The sequence below is a fragment of the Pelophylax lessonae genome (genome assembly GCF_965119305.1).
Source record: "Pelophylax lessonae genome assembly, chromosome: 3".
Classification (NCBI taxonomy): Eukaryota; Metazoa; Chordata; class Amphibia; order Anura; family Ranidae; genus Pelophylax; species Pelophylax lessonae.
In genome coordinates, this window is record NC_138770.1 from 20,369,607 (window position 1) to 20,386,169 (window position 16,563).

The 16,563-nt window shown below is 46.8% G+C and overlaps 4 protein-coding genes across 4 annotated transcripts in view; 3 read left to right on the forward strand and 1 right to left on the reverse strand.

Annotated features, from left to right (window-relative positions):
• The window catches only part of LOC309548824 (uncharacterized protein), a gene marked incomplete at both ends in the record, with an annotated part of 45,882 nt that extends 39,766 nt beyond the window's left edge, over positions 1–6,116 (forward strand). The window contains one exon of the mRNA XM_082248761.1: positions 5,930–6,116. Within this exon, the coding sequence (XP_082104887.1) occupies positions 5,930–6,116 (187 nt within the window). The remainder of the gene's footprint in view (positions 1–5,929) is intronic.
• LOC309550242 (uncharacterized protein) overlaps positions 1–16,563 on the reverse strand; it is a gene marked incomplete at both ends in the record, with an annotated part of 302,087 nt that overhangs the window by 223,464 nt on the left and 62,060 nt on the right. The gene's annotated exons all lie outside the window — the stretch shown is intronic.
• Positions 1–16,563, forward strand: part of LOC309548838 (uncharacterized protein) — a gene marked incomplete at its 3' end in the record, with an annotated part of 605,194 nt that overhangs the window by 11,273 nt on the left and 577,358 nt on the right. The gene's annotated exons all lie outside the window — the stretch shown is intronic.
• Positions 13,787–16,563, forward strand: part of LOC309548825 (uncharacterized protein) — a gene marked incomplete at both ends in the record, with an annotated part of 33,402 nt that continues 30,625 nt past the window's right edge. Inside the window, one exon of the mRNA XM_082248762.1 lies at positions 13,787–13,888. Coding sequence (XP_082104888.1) covers positions 13,787–13,888 — 102 coding nt within the window. The remainder of the gene's footprint in view (positions 13,889–16,563) is intronic.

Consider the following 16,563-nt stretch of genomic DNA (forward strand, 5'->3'; position numbering starts at 1 on the left):
TGGGAAATGTTTTGCACAGAAGTCCCATCTTTCCACACATCAGAGATCTCACACGAGTGAGAAGTCGTATTCTTGTTCTAAGTGTGGGAAATGTTTTTCCGAGAAGTCCCATCTTTCCAAACATCAGAGATTGCACACTGGTGAGAAGTCTTATTCCTGTGCTGAGTGTGGGAAATGTTTTTCACGGAAGTCCACTCTTTCCACACATCAGAGATCTCACACTGGTGAGAAGCCGTATTCCTGTCCTGAGTGCGGGAAATGTTTTTCACAGAAGTCCCATCTTTCCACACATCAGAGATCTCACACGGGGGAGAAGCCATATTCCTGTCCTGAGTGAGGGAATTGTTCCTCACTGAAGTCCTGTCTTCCTGTACATCAGGGGTCCCACACAACCCTGGAGGTGTATTAGTGCCTTGAGTGTGGGAAATGTCTTCTATATGAATGTTGGTGGACATGTGGGGAAGAAGCACACCCTGATATACACCTCAGATATACTCCATGGCTGATTTTCATCATGTAAGAAACACTTCATAAGGAGATCAGAGATCACCAAAGACATGGATGAAGTGTTGTCCCGTGTTGGCCATTGATAGCAGGAGAAAAATAAAAATGGAGTCCTTACCTTTCATTGGCTGAGTACATTTTGTGCGGGAAGATTTCACAAACACTTACAGGTCTGGTTGTTATAAATGTGTTGATGAAATGTGACCCGCATTCCCCCAGTTATGGTGAATTGGGATTTCCTATAATGGTCAGTTCCATCTAGTGCCCATAATGTGCTTTCCTGACAGATGTCCATGGCAGCATACGTTTGGATAGGCCCGCCCTCGTTCCTCCCCCATAAGACCCCACCCCATAAATGTTCAGGATAAGCCAATGGCTGCGTACCTTTTTTGCCCTCCTCACTTATAGGACCATTTTTGTATGAGGTTTTCCTACCTATTGGAAGTATTGGTGGGCGGGTCTGGTGCTGGGCAGCTGTGCGGATATCAGGAGCTTCCTTTGGTATTCAGAAGTCTTCCAGGATGTCCCGAGTGGTCATTGAGTCCCCAGCTATCAGCGGGGTCGTGTTATGGCACACATATGTAGAGGATCCATGCCTGGAGAGTGGGCCCTGCCATCGGTGGCCATTTGCATTGGCTGGGAAACCAGCTGTTAGCGGGTGGCCATTAAGTGTTAGACACGTGAAATTCGTTTCCGTGCGAATACAAAATCCGACAAATTTTTGGTTATTCCTAGATTTGGATGTAAATGAAAAAAAATTTTGGTGGCCCAAAAGAAACTGCGCAAAATTGGTGATATTCGATAATAAATTAATCAATCAAATTGTCATAAATAAATTAAATATATATAAGAGGAATTGCTTCCATAGTGCAAGCTGCAATAAAAACGTATAAAACGCATAAATGTGAAAAAAGTGGAATAAATTGCGCTCAACACTTAAAACACAACCAAAAGGTGCTTGTGTGCATAAATATGTGAATAAAGCTGATCCCCTGATGACGTCAGCGCGTCTGACGAAACGTGCGTCGGGAACGTGAGACCGTGGAGTTCCGGGTTGGTGATACGCAGGAGCAGAGGAGCGTCCCGTACACCGAACCCATGCTGCATTTACTGCATGAAGGCATTTGATTCTAATGTTTGAGTAAGTGCAATTTCATTAATAAACCCTAATTATCAGAACATACTACACTATTGGAGTTTCCTTATCTTTCTCCCCACAATATCCTGAAATACTTGGAGTTCCTTATGCGAGCTGAGCCATATATCAAGGGACCTGAAGGATAGCTTGGAGGCATTTGTGGACCATTTACGCTGCTTTAGACCCCCTGTAATTAAGGGGTCCACCAGCTTTGGTAAGAAGTATTTACCCCGAGCACTGGGTGGAGAAAAGTCTCTTAAGGTGGAGGTCCCTCACTTGAAGTTGGAGTGATATTCAGTCATTGCTGAGAGATTTGTATTGCACTGGGCACTTTAAAGACTGTTGATATATTTATTTACCAAGGACTTTTTTCACATTTAGGATTCTGTATATTTATTTATTTATAACCATTTATTCACATATTTATGCACACAAGCACCTTTTGGTTGTGTTTTAAGTGTTGAGCGCAATTTATTCTAGATTTGGATGTATCCAAATCTCCAAAGGATATTGTAATGAATTTTGAAATCTGTTAAAATTTGTTTTGTTACTTTGTTTTCTAACGAATTCCAACTTTTCAGAACGATTCAAATTCGGATCAGTCAAAAAATGATCGACCGATGCAAATTCTGTGTGAAGAATAGCTGGTTGTTAAGCAGCAAGCCGGGAAGCCGGCCGCCCGCATCCTTACCAACCATGACTCATCAGCTGTCAGCGGGCTTCCCCACTGACAGATGAATGGAAAGAAAATAATGCCGGCATTGCCTGGAAATAGAACAAAACGGCATGCTCCCCTCCCCCTTTCCATACCAGACCCTTCAGTTAGGGATAGACCGATATGGTTTTTTCAGGGCCGATGCCGATATTTTGGTCACAACGTATCGGTATCGGCCGATATTTTGTACATTTAAAGTTTTGAAAAATGAAGACAATTTTTGACACAAATCTGGTACTGAACATGCTAATATCTGTATAATGCTTAATGGTTGGCTGGCACCCTGTGGTGGGTGGATGGCTGGCTGGTACCCAGTGGTGGCTGGCTGTCTGGCACCCTGTGGTGGGTCGGTGGCTGTCCTGCACCCTGTGGTGGGTCGGCGGCTGTCTGCCACCCTGTGGTGGGTGGGTGGCTGGCTGGCACCCTGTGGTGGGTTGGTGGCTTTCTTGCACCCTGTGGTGGGTTGGTGGCTTTCTTGCACCCTGTGGTGGGTGGATGGCTGGCTGGCCCATGGGCTGTGGGCGGCTGGCTGGAAGAGAGCTGCCCCATGTTGAGGGCATGTGGCCTGGTATGGGTTTGGAGGGGGGGCACTTGTTGTCCCCCCTTTCCTGACCTGCAGAACTGCATGCTCAGGTAAAGGTCTGGTATGGATTTTGGGGGGACCCCACAACATTTATTTTAAATATTTTTCTATTGCTGGGCAATGCCGGCATTCTTTTCTTTCCATTCATCTGTCAGTGGGGAAGCCCGCTGACAGCTGATGAGTCATGGTTGGTAAGGATGTGGGCGGCCGGCTTCCCAGCCCCCTGCTTAACAACCCACTTTTCTTCACACAGAATTCGAATCAGTCGATCGTTTCTCAACCGATCAGAATTCCAATCGTTCTCAAAGCGTGAAATGAAACAAATTCTAGAAAGCGGAAAAAAAAATAACTAAACAGATTTATCTGAAACAAAACAAACGTTTCCATTCTGCAGATGTCTATGATGTTCAGCCTAAATATTAATTAATATGTTAATTGAAGTTGTATGTTTAAATAGAGAGAAAGCAGTATGGCGGGTTTGCTATGACTAAATGCTTGTAGTGTGAAACGCGTTGACAGTCTCATCTCTCCTGCCATGTTGTCACTTCTGGATATATTCTAATAAACGAGTATTTGGTTGGAGCATGGTTGTCCATTCAAGTTTCTTTTGATGACTCAGTGACCAGCTGGACTTGCACTGATTGTGTGAGCAGAATAATGTGCACCAACCTAGAATGGGATATATTTGCGGGTTATCTTCACTGGATATTATTTTCCTCTTTATTATTTTATCTGCTGATTTTTCAATCAGCCCTCGCTGTCTTCTACTGTCTACATAGAAGTTGTGTTCCCGGATCGGTGCAACCTTGGGAGCTGTACTCAGACCCCCACGCTCTGGAAATGCCCTGTAATGTTGTTTCAGGCATTGGATCCAGCATGAGGCGCTCCCTATGGCACTTGGTGCAATGTGTTGAGTTAGCCACAGGGTGCTATACAGGTCCAGGGTTGTAGTTCATCACTATGGAACCTCATACCTATGGAACCCAGTCCCTGAGGAACTCTTCGGGGGTATGCCCACCATTTCGAGTAAAGCGTAGACCTTATATACAGTCCATCATTCAGGACAGATAAGACAGGGTCACCCTGTAACTTTGACCATTACTCTATAAAACATTACTAAGTCTGGAATGTATTCACCTTATGGCGTAAGCTTTTCAAACTTGGCGCTAAAATTCAGAGCTCAGTCTCAGGTGGTCACACCGCTGGTCACACCCTTTAATGCCACTTCCCCCTAGAGTCCTGATAAGGTACTCCGGTGCCCTTTCACCACTCGTTGCAGGACAGTCAACACCTGGGTTACCGCGTACTCCTTCCAGACACACTGCACCCTATCTCCTGCACCCTATTCCATGAGTACCCCACAGGGGAATACCCTCACTTGTAGCTATGGTGGAGACCAGGAGAAAGGGAGCCAATTCTAAATCACAGAAGATTGGCTCCACCAAAGGTCCGCTCAATACTCAGCCTTGGAGTGACAATGTGTCTCTTGTACCGGAGTAGGACCCAGTTTTACCACCAACGTCCATATCCGGTTCTATCTCAGGCACACAACATGTGGCCTACCTGACGAAAGCAGAATTTTCTGTCACCTTTATGGTAGTTAAGCTAGAAGCTCATTCTAGAAGAGGGATGCAAAGTGAACAGAAGGACAGAGCAGCAGAATGTCTTAGTGGTCAACACCTTGTCCCAACCGGGACACTTCTTCCTGCATTGCAGGATGTTAGATTAGGCATTTATGAAGAGGAAGAGCTTTTCCAGCATAATAAGCAGGGATTTTTTTAGCGGCAACGCGGGGGGCCACAAATAGGGCACCTCTAGCACTGACTGTATGTAATGGCAAGGGGTGCTGGAGTGTGCTGCAGGGTCTATTGATGCTCGCTGCTGAGGGGTCTATTCTAGATGGAGGGGATCTATTTTTGCAGGGGGGTCTTTTGTTGCAGAGGAGGTCTATTATTGCTGGTGGAGGACCTACTATTGCTGGGGGGTGGGCCTTAAACTTCTGGGGTCAGTTGTTGCTGGGAGGGGTCTATTGATGCTGGCTGTGGGGAGACCTGTTGTTGCAGCCAGTAGTTTATTATTTGCCAGGGGGAATTCTGTTATGGGTGGTCCATTGTTGTTAGGGGATCTTTCGTTACCGGCTGCAGGGAATCTATTTTACTGTTTTTCTTGTTATCTTTACCAAATTCCATACAAATTACTCAGCACCACAAAATGATACCTGGTTCTGTATTGTCTAAAAGGGCAGTACTGGGAGGAGGGTATAGGGTGGAACCAAGAAATGGTGCCTGAGGGTGTGTAGAGGGTGGAACCAAGGACTGATACTTGGAGATGGGTAGGGTGAAACCAAGAAATGGTGGGTGGAACCAAAGAATGGTGCGCAGAGGTGGGTAGGGTTTGGAACCAAGGAATGGTGCTTGGAGGTGGGTAGGGGGTGGGTGGAGGATGGAACCAAGGAATGGTGCTCGGAGGTGGGTAGGGGTTGGAACCCAGGAATGGTGCTCGGAGGTGGGTAGGGGGATGGAACCAAGGAATGATACTCAGAGGTGGGTAGGGACAGAGAAAGGGGTAGTACCTGCACCTATTCTCTGGGAAAACAAGCCCTGATAATGAGTCACCTATTTGCTTGATGTGGCCTTCGTGAGATTAGCCATAAGAGTTGTCATTGGAGGATGCTGTTTCCATCAAGGGTATACTCAGTCATGATAATTGGGTGTGTCCTTGGAGGGGTGCAGCATCTTCTGGTGGTAACGTCATGTGTTGGTCTTGTTCTTCTGGGGTATATCTGTCTTCAGTTGCAGCCTGTGAACCTGCCTTAGCCCTTGCCTCTCTTCCAATGCAAAATGGAAGATGGAATGAGAAATATTGAATCTATCCTACAGAATAATAGAGTAATGGTCAGAGGTGCAGGATGACCCTGTCTTATCTGTCCAAAATGCTGGACTGTATATAAAGTCCATGCTTTACCACCAATGTCCGTTTCTGGTTCTAGCTCTTTCTCAGACACACAACATGTGGGCTACCTGACCAAAGCAGAATTTTCTGTTGCCATTCCTTGGACAGATTACGTCTTAATACGCCCATCTTTGTCCAGAGCTCCAAAACTCCTCGCCTCTTCTCCCGATCCAGCTTCCCAACCGGAGTCAGATCCTGATATGCCAGTCCTAAAGGATGCATAGACAGGAGGGAATGGAGAGGATATGGATGCCGTACTGGAGGAAGGTGCAGAGGATTTCTCTCCCCCACATTGTCATTATAATGAAGAAGGACCTTCACACAACATGTTTGCTAACGTTGAAAAGCTCATTTCCTCTGTCTGCAAAATCCTTGACATTATACCAATGAGAAGAAGATTGGGATTCTGGCACTCCAAAATGGTTTATGTCTCTACAAATAAGCGGATGCTTAGGGGGGCGCGGACATTATTCTCCTGTATTAAACCACTTCCCGTCCAACGACCTCATATGACGTCAAGGACTTTGAGTGAAGATATCCGAATGATGGGTGGAGCTACAGGCATCATTTACATATCTTCTTTTTCTGCCGGTGATTCCCTGCACCGTAAACCAATCATATGGGCTGTTCAGCCGCTTGATTGTTTTTACAGGCGCCGCCCTCCAGAAAGTAAAAAATATTGTTTTTTTTTTCAAAATTGTTTTTGTTTATGGCTCAAAAAATAAAAACCGCAGAGGTGATCAAATACCCCCCAAAAAAATCTCTATTTGTAGGAAAAAAAGGACATCGATTTTATTTTAGTACAGCGTCGCACGACCACGCAATTTTCATTTAAAGTAACACAGTGCCGTATCACAAAAAATGGCCTGGTCATGAAGGGGGGTAAATCTTCCGGGGCTCAAGTTGTTAACTGACAATTGCGTGGTCGTGCGATGCTGTACCCAAATAAAATCGATGTCCTTTTTTTCCCACAAATAGAGATTTATTTTGGGGGTATTTGATCTCCTCTGCGGTTTTAAAGTTTTGCACTATAAACAAAAAAGAAAACAATATTTTTTACTTTCTGTTATAAAACATCCAATAAAAAAAGTACAAAAATCAAATTTCTTCATCAATTTATGCCAATATGTATTCTGCTACATGTTTTTGTTTAAAATAAATCTCAATAAGCGTATATTAATTGGTTTGCGCAAAAGTTATCTCATCTATAAACTATGGGATATACAGTATTTATGAAATTTTTTTTTTTTTCTAGTAATAGCGGCGATCGGTGACTTACAGCGGGACTTTATTGCGGCGGACAAATCAGACACTAACTGACACTTTGTGGGAACCAGTGACCCCAATACAATGATAAGTGCTAAAAATATGCACTGTCACTGTACTAATGACACTGGCTGGGAAGGGGGTTAACATCAGGGGCAATCAAAGGGTTAAATGTGTGCCTAGCCAGTGTTTGTGTATTGGGGGAGGGCTTTTACTAGGGGAAAGCATTGATCAGTGCCATTGTTTTGCAGGAACACAGGATCCATGCCTTCCCTACTGACAGAACGGCAATCTGCCTTGTTTACATAGACGGTTTGCCATTCAGCCTGTGTACCGAACGATCAGCGGGTGCCGGCGGACATCACGTCTGCGGGACCTGCTGTGTAGAATCACAGTGGTAGTGAGCCGCCGGCAGAGCGCACTTGCGCACGCTACCTGGAAGTGCAGGATCACGTTTATATATGGGGTTCTGAGCAGCACGGCTGCTATAGGGAGGTCGGAAAGTAGTAAAGACTTTTTTCTGTCACACCCCCAAATTTTGAGTCCCCCAAAATTACATTCCAGACTCTGAATCTAGTAGGTGTTTAAAAGGGGTCCTTAACCGCTTGCCGACCGCCGCAAGTACATATACTGCGGCGGTCAGCCCCGTGCAGCCAAAGTGACGTATGGGTACGTCACTCGCCTGTGAGCCAATAGAGGGCGAGCGCGCCGCCGGAGGCGCGCTCCCACCCCCGCTCGTTCACGGACACCTCTGCGCGAGTGAGCGGCGGACCCGATGTCTGCCGGTCACTCGCGATCGTCAGTTACAGAGGGAGAAAGGCAGGAGGCTAATGTAAACACAGCCACCTGTCATCCTCCCTTGTGTAACAGCAGAGATCATACAATCCTGCTATGTAGGATCAAAGATCTGTGCTGTTACATGAAAAGCCACATCCCTGCACAGTTAGAAGCACGCCCCTAGGGACACACCTAACCCCTCCTTCTCCAATAAAGTTAACCCCTTCCCTGCCAGTGTCATTTTTACAGTAACAGTGCATATGTATAGCACTTATTACTGTAATAATGTCACTGGTACCCCCAAAAGTGTCAAAAATGTCAGTCAAGGGTCTGATCTGTCCTCCGCAATGTCGCAGTCCCGCAAAAAAAAAAAAAATGCAGATCGCCGCCATTACTCGTTAAAAAAAAAACAACAAAAATGACATAAATCTTTCCCGTAGTTAGTAAACGCAATAACTTTTGCGCAAACCAATCAAAATACGCTTATTGCAATTTTTTTTTACCAAACATATGTAGCAGAAAACAAATTGGCCAAAAATGTTAAAAAATTTATGATTTTTACACTTTTTTTGGGGAATTTCATATAAAAAAAGCGTGAAAAATATTGTTATTTTTGCAAAATTGTCGCTATTTTTTTGTTTATAGCGCATGATCAAAAAATCGCACAGGTGATCAAATACCACCAAAAGAAAGCTCTGTTTGTGGGAAAAAAAGGACGTCAAATTTGTTTAGGTACAGCGTCGCACGACCGCGCAATTGTCCGTTAAAGTCACGCAGTGCCGAATCGCAAAATACCCCCTGGTCAGGAAGGGGGTAAAATCTTCCGGGGCTTAAGTGGTAAAATCAAAGAAACCAAAAAACAACTGTGTGAGGTCAACCAGGAAATAAATACCAAACTGTTAATCCGAGCATGCAGCCTGCCTGGCCAGGAAAGGGGGGGGGGGGGGTGAGCGTGTGATGGTAATAGGCATTAATATATTTCTCCCCACTTGGTGGGAGTGGAGATGACCCATCTATAAGCAGGGACGCTGATAGGCCAGTACAACTGGCCCTGTTGTACCGGGCCCGGAGTCCTCAGCTCAGTAGGGGGGCCCGTGAAATCTCTAAACAGTGCAAAAAAAAAAAAAAGCCTTACTTTGCATCTTGGGCTGCGTGTGTTGTTTTTTCTTTTTTATGGCCCCTCTGCCGCTCTGCGATGTTTTGCTGGTGGGGGGAGTCTGGGACTATTTTTTCTATTTCGGGCGCATGTCCTTCCACTCCGCGGCGCGTTCTTCTAGGCTGACTGAGGGCGCCGTGCGGCTCAAGTCCCGCCCACCTGCCTGCATTTTGCATTGAATGCCTTCTCTGGCGGAGGGATCTATTATCCTCCCTCCGCCCACGGCCGGCACTCAGCTCTGCTCTCCACTCATCCTGCGAGAGACAGAGAGTAGTGAAGCTGCCTGTGTGAGTGTGACAGCCGGCTTAGCTTAGCAGCTACAGCGTCAGAGTAGAGGACAGTCTGCCCCCTCCCCCTTCCCCAGCGCGCCTTATTTGACTTCACAAGCGATGCCGGGAGGGGGGGAGTGCACAGTCTGCAGTGGAGGACAGACTTTAGCCTAGCATAAGGTAAGCTGGCTAAACTCAGCCACATGTCCTGTCGGTGGCTTATCCTAGTGGGCAGGACTCGGGAGGAGAGGATGGGCTCTCTGTAGCAGGCTCCTGTTGTCTGTGGGATCGTTTTTGTTTTTTGTGTGAGAAGTTACTGTGTTCCGTGAGAATTACCTACCCGTGAGAAAAACCTACCCCTCGTCACTTCCGGTACTCGGCACTGTATGTAATGCAGCGGGTACATTAAAACAGCTGTGCTGAAATACGAGTGATCTCCGCTTCTGTCCCGGTCACTTCCCTGCTCTCGGATAGTAAATATAAAAGCGGCGGCGGCTGTATGAAAACATAAATCACGGAGCCGAGAGCCGCTTTTATATTTACTTGCCGAGAGCAGGGAAGTGACCGGGACAGGAGCGGAGATGACTCGTATTTCTGCACAGCTGTTTTATGCAAGCGCCGCGTCGGTAGGTTTTTTTCACGGTACACCGTGATCTCTTCATACTAGTGCGCATGCGCACTAGTAAGCTCCTCTGTTCTTCCTTTAGGTATCCGGGGCTCTGAGCATGCGCACTGCTGCGCTGCTCAGCTGTTTCTGGCCGGAAGTGACGGGGGGTAGGTAATTCTCACGGGGTAGGTAATTCTCACGTTACAGACTGCTCTGCTTCTGAAGGGAGGATGTTTTCTGAAATCTACCCCCAATCTGTAAAAAACCTCCCTAGAAACCCTACCCTATACCTGCTCACCAGTCTCCTCTCCTGCATTACCACCTCATGTGTCAGGGGCACTACAAATCCAAGCATGCCAGGAGAGGGGAGGCAGCAGCAATATGACAGATCAGGCTGATTTTCAGATGAAAAGTGCATAGTCCAGTATGTCTGTATACTGTATGATCATTATATATTTATTTATTTATTTTACCTGGTGGTTTTAAGGAGTTCATTCATATATATATATATCGCTGAGTAAGTAGAGAGCACATTTGGTGTGGAAGCGCTCTGGGGTATTTTTATTTGTTTATAATGGAAAGACAGAGTGGTGGAGTGATGGGGGAGGGAGATGGACAGAGAGATTGAAAGAATAAGGAGTGAGTAAGGGATGGAGGTATAGATTGGGTGACAGAGAAATTAATAGATGAGGGGATGGAGCAAAGGATAGAGGGATGGGGGATGGAGGGATGGAGTTATGGAAAGATAGAGGGAGAGACAGAATAATATAGGGATAAAAGTGATGGCGGGTAGAAAAGGGGGAGGGATATAGGGCACAAGGATTTTTGGATGGATAGTATGATGGAGAGATGGAGCAAGGGGCAGAGAAATGAAACGAGGGACGGATGGACCAAGAGATAAAAGGATGTTATGGAAAGATGAAAGAAGGAATAGATTGAGGGTCAGAGTAACAGAGGGATGAAAATGATGGAGAGTGAAGTGATTGGAGGGACCTACAACAGAGGAATGGTTGGATGGACAATTTAATGTAGGGATGAAGTGATGGAGACAGGGGGTAAAGGAAGAATGGAGACAGGAGGTGATTGAGGAAGGAGATGATGGAGGCAGGAGGTGGAGAGATGGAGACAGGAGGTGATTGAGGAAGGAGATGATGGAGGCAGGAGGTGGAGAGATGGAGACAGGAGGTGATTGAGGAAGGAGATGATGGAGACAGGAGGTGATGGTGTGATGGAGACAGAAGGTGATGGTGTGATGGAGACAGAAGGTGATGGAGGGATGGAGATAGAAGGTCCTTAGAATTGGGGACATACATTTTGGTGATCCTGGTGGCTTCCAGGGATTTCCCTTCACTTTCTGTGATGGCTATGGAACCCGAAATTAAGGGGAAATCTCTCCAGTTGGACATAGGTGACAAAATCTAATGGGTTATGATAGCCCGCCCTTACTATATAAACAATAACATAAATCTATTTTTGTTTACCTTAATGTCTATCTTAAACCTCATTGCTAATTGCATATTTTACTTGTTTGTAGCTTAAGCACTAAAATTTGCACTTAAAACTGTAATTTTTTTAACTTTTGGAAAATGCCAGTAAAAACTTGGCTGTGCCAGTCGTGTCAGTAAATTTCAGTCTGGTAGGTTGGCAACTCTGGTAGAGGAGGCAGCTGCTTTTTGAAGTGTCCAGACAGTTCAGCAGTCCAGACAGGAGGAGGACGTGCAACAAGTGCTTTACAACAGGTGTGTGCTTGGGGGGTGGCTTTGGCATGCAAGGGGGGAGGGGGGGAGGGCACAGTCTCTGGCTGCAGCGCCAGCACATACATGGCATGGGGGGGGGGGGCACTCTCTCTGACTGCAGCACATACATCATGTATGTGCTGCAGTCAGAGACAGTGCCCTCCCCCCCCATGCCATGTATGTGCTGGCGCTGCAGCCAGAGACAGTGCCCTCCCCCCATGCCATGTATGTTCTGCACTGCAGTCAGAGACAGTGCCCTCCCCCCATGCCATGTATGTTCTGCACTGCAGTCAGAGACAGTGCCCTCCCCCCATGCCATGTATGTTCTGCACTGCAGTCAGAGACAGTGCCCTCCCCCCATGCCATGTATGTTCTGCACTGCAGCCAGAGACAGTGCCCTCCCCCCATGCCATGTATGTTCTGCACTGCAGTCAGAGACAGTGCCCTCCCCCCCATGCCATGTATGTTCTGCACTGCAGTCAGAGACAGTGCCCTCCCCCCATGCCATGTATGTTCTGCACTGCAGTCAGAGACAGTGCCCTCCCCCCCATGCCATGTATGTTCTGCACTGCAGTCAGAGACAGTGCCCTCCCCCCATGCCATGTATGTTCTGCACTGCAGCCAGAGACAGTGCCCTCCCCCCATGCCATGTATGTTCTGCACTGTTGTCAGAGACAGTTCCCTCCCCCCATGCCATGTATGTTCTGCACTGCAGTCAGAGACAGTGCCCTCCCCCCATGTCATGTCTGTTCTGCACTGCAGTCAGAGACAGTGCCCCCATGCCATGTATGATGCATGGCATGGGGGGCACTGTCTCTGACTGCAGCACATACATGGCATGAGGGGAGGGCACTGTCTCTGACAACAGTGCAGAACATACATGGCATGGGGGGAGGGCACTGGCTCTGCAGCACATACATAATGTATGTACGCAGCGACAGTGCCCCCTCCCATGCCAATGCACTGTCTCTGCAGCACATACATGCCATGGGGGGGGGGGGGGGTGCACTGTCTCTGACTGCATTACATTACATTTATTGCATATAGATATTAAAGAGGTATTTTCTCATCTGAAATCAGTATTCCTTTTGTATAATTAAACTTAAAACTGGCTGGAGGAAGGTAAATATCACTTAATAAAACAAAACTGCACCTTGTTTAAAGGTGGGGCCTAGGGAGGGGCCGGAATGCGACCAGGGGTGGGGCTGGGGTGTGACCAGGGGCGGAGTTGAGGTGGGGCCATGGGTGGGGCTTAAGGGGGCCCCGTCAGCTAGGCTGTACGGTGCCCCATGATTTCTATCAGCGGCCCTGTCTATAAGGATATACAGTACACAGAGATGTATAGTAACTAAGTAGAGCTACTTCACTACTGTACTTAAGTACCGAAAGGCGGTATCTGTACTTTCCTGGAGTATAATTTTTTTCTCCTACTTCCACTTTTACTTCACTACATTTTTTCAATGATTTCAATACTTCTACTCCAATATTTTTTTTTTGTGCTGCATAGTTACTCGTTACTATTATAAAAATTACCACTGCCAGAACAGTAGATGGCAGGTTTCATGAAGCTCAAAACATGTGTATTATCAGCGCATACGAAAATAAATGCTACTGTATGTATAAATAAAAACTACATTTGAAATAATAAAAAACAATATGATGTTAAAACTTTTGACTTCTTTCTTTAATAACTACATAACACAGTACTTGTACTTTTACTTTCAGTACTTGAGTAGCAATTTTTTTTCAAAACTACTGGTACTTTTACTTTCAGTACTTGAGTAGCAAAATTAAAAAAAAAAACTACTTGCAATACTTAAGTACAAAAAATGTTGAATACTTTAGTACTTCTACTCAAGTAACTTTTTGATCGAGCACTTCCACTTCTACTCAAGTATGGGTTTCGAGTACTTTATACAACTCTGACAGTACATACACACACAGCACAAGGCCGTGTTCACCCTATGAGACATTTCTCAGGGCTGCAGTTCCTCTGAGCTCCACAAGGTGGTGATCTCACTTCTACCCAGACAGGAAGTATCTATAGAAGACAGGAAGTAATGTCAATTGTAGACAGGAAGTGATGTCACAGGAAGTGATGTCAAGTATAAAAGAGACATTTCGGGTGAAAGGTGAGTTGGGAGGAAGTAGAGAGGAGACATTGCTGGACGTGGTAGCAGACAAGGTAATAAGATCTTATTTTCTGTTTACACCCAGCAACCCCCCCGTCATGTCCGTCCTCTTCCTCCATAGTCACTGTCACCTCTTTTATCTCCAGCAGATGATGATACACACATATATAGTGTGGAAACCTAGAGTAACCCCTTCAGGGTCAGAACATTCCTCCACTTACGGGGTCAAAAAATTCTCTTCATTCTGGAGATTTGTCACCTTTCCCACCAATCATCTTCTCACCTTAGCAGTCTCTTGTAACGAGGGATGAGATTCCGATTTGCATTCTCCTGAAATTTGCCCTTTCACACCCTTCCTCTGAAGATACAAATATCCCCATGCCTCACTATATTAACCATGTGCCCAGGATCGGCATGGTGGATGGAGTGGAGGGTGATCAGTTCTCAGATCTCCTCTCTGGTGAATGAATCCAGAAGAGATGAGCATTTCATCACTTCCAGGTTAAGTGCCATCATTCCCTGGTCACTGTAGTCAGTGAAGAAGCTGGTTGATCCCGATCTGTATTTCATCAGCTTCACTGGGGTCCATAGGAGGTATAATAGACCCCTAATGTCTCCTTAAAGAGGACCTGTCATTTATATTACGCTGTCACAAAGGGGGGTATTGGCCGCACACTAGAGTGAGAGCAATGATTCTGGGGCCATTATTACCGGGTTTCTCTAAACGAATGACCTGTAGGCGCTTGTCACGGGGTAACGTAGCAGAGCCTGACGTAAGAGGAGTGGCTTACCGGGTAACTGGTGTGGCACAGGTTCACCAGAGGCGCGGAGTCTAAGTGTTAGCTGGTGTTCACCAGGGCCCCAGATGGTGGGGATGGACTTGGCTGCTTGCTAACACCAGGTCGCGGCCCCCCAGATTGCCTGGGAAAGCCAGGAACAGGTCCAGGACCAATAGCTGGTAGCAGGTAAACAGATCAGGATGAGACAGGAGGATTGTCAGGACAAGCCAAGGTTAGGGCGGGCAGCAGGTAATCTGAATCCAAAGACAAGCCGGGTCAGGTAAACAGGAACAGCAGATATAACAGGCACAGGATACAGGAGAGCTGAAGACAACACAGCAATCCCCTAGAGTGACAGCTGTGTTTAAATAAGCCGTTTTGGCGCCAATTTGGTAGCCTCGAACTACACTGAGGTAGCCTCGAACTCTGCCGAGGTAGCATCGAACTCTACCGAGGTAGCCTCGAACTCTACCGAGGTAGCCTCAGCGCATGCGCATAGGCTTTCGCTGTTTAGCGACGCCAGTGCGCCTGCGCAGGGTATTGAGTCCCTGACATTGCCCCCCCCCCTTAAGGGCAACCTCCAGGTGCCCAAAAGGTTCCTTTTGTGGGGATGGTTGCGGAAAAAAATTCTGGGTTAAGTCCTGGGCATGGAAATTCTGTACCGGTTCCCAGGAATTTTCTCCGGGGCCGTAGCCCCTCCACTTAACCAGGTATTGTAGCTGATTCCTCCGCCTTCTGCAGTCTAGGATGGCCTCCACCTCAAATTCTTCATCCCCGTTGATGGTGACAGGAGCAGGTGGTTCCGAACTTCTACCAGGAAAGGAATCAGGTACTGCAGGTTTCAAGAGTGAAACGTGGAAGACTGGATGGATCTTGAGGGAATCGGGAAGCGTCAATTCGTAAGATACCTCATTTAATTTTCTCCTCACAGGGAACGGGCCAATAAACTTGGGTGCCAGTTTTTTGGAAGGGCATGCCAATTGGAGATTGGTGGTGGCTAACCATACCAGGTTGCCAGGCTGGAGAACCAACTCACCTCTCCTTCTTTTGTCAAAGAACACTTTATTGGAGGTCTGAGCCTTGGTCATGGCATCCTGTAAGACTTTGTAGTTCTCCTTAAGGAGCTCCAAGATATCCCGGACTGCTGGCAATGTAGGTTCAGGAATAAAGCAGGGCAAGAAAGATGGGTGAAACCCGTAGTTAGCGTAGAATGGGGACTGACCTGTAGCCGAGTGTCTGGCGTTATTGTATGCGAACTCTGCTGATGGTAGTAGCGAGACCCAGTCATCTTGAACAAAGGTGGTGAAGCATCGGATATATTGCTCGAGGGTCTGGTTGGTCCTCTCAGTCTGCCCGTTAGTCTAGGGATGGTATGTGGAGGACATTGACAGCTTGATTTTCAGTGAATCACATAAAGCTCTCCAGAAGCGAGAAGTAAATTGGACACCTCTATCCTACACAATGTTCATTGGGACCCCGTGGAGTCTTACAATTTACCTGATGAAGACCTGCGCCGTCTCAAGCGCGGAGGGTGTACCTCTTAGTGGTATGAAGTGAGCCATTTTCGACAGACGGTCTACTACCACGAACATTGCAGAATAACCGTCTGATGGAGAAAGTTCCATGATGAAATCCATGGCAATCATCTTCCATGGTCTGTCAGGGACTGGTAGTGGTCTGAGCAGGCCCCATGCCATATTTCGGGTTGCCTTGCTTTGTGTGCAGACAGTACAGGAGGAAACATATTGTTTACAGCACTTCTCCAAGTCAGGCCACCAGAACATGCGCTGCACAAGATCCAGGGTCTTATGGATCCCGAAATGACCAGCCATCGGGTGGTCATGACACAGTCCTAGGATGGACACATGAGCACTTTCTGAAATGTAAATTTGATCCCCTCTCCATAGCAGTCCATTTCTGGGTACCAGTATAGTTCCAGCAGGATGGGG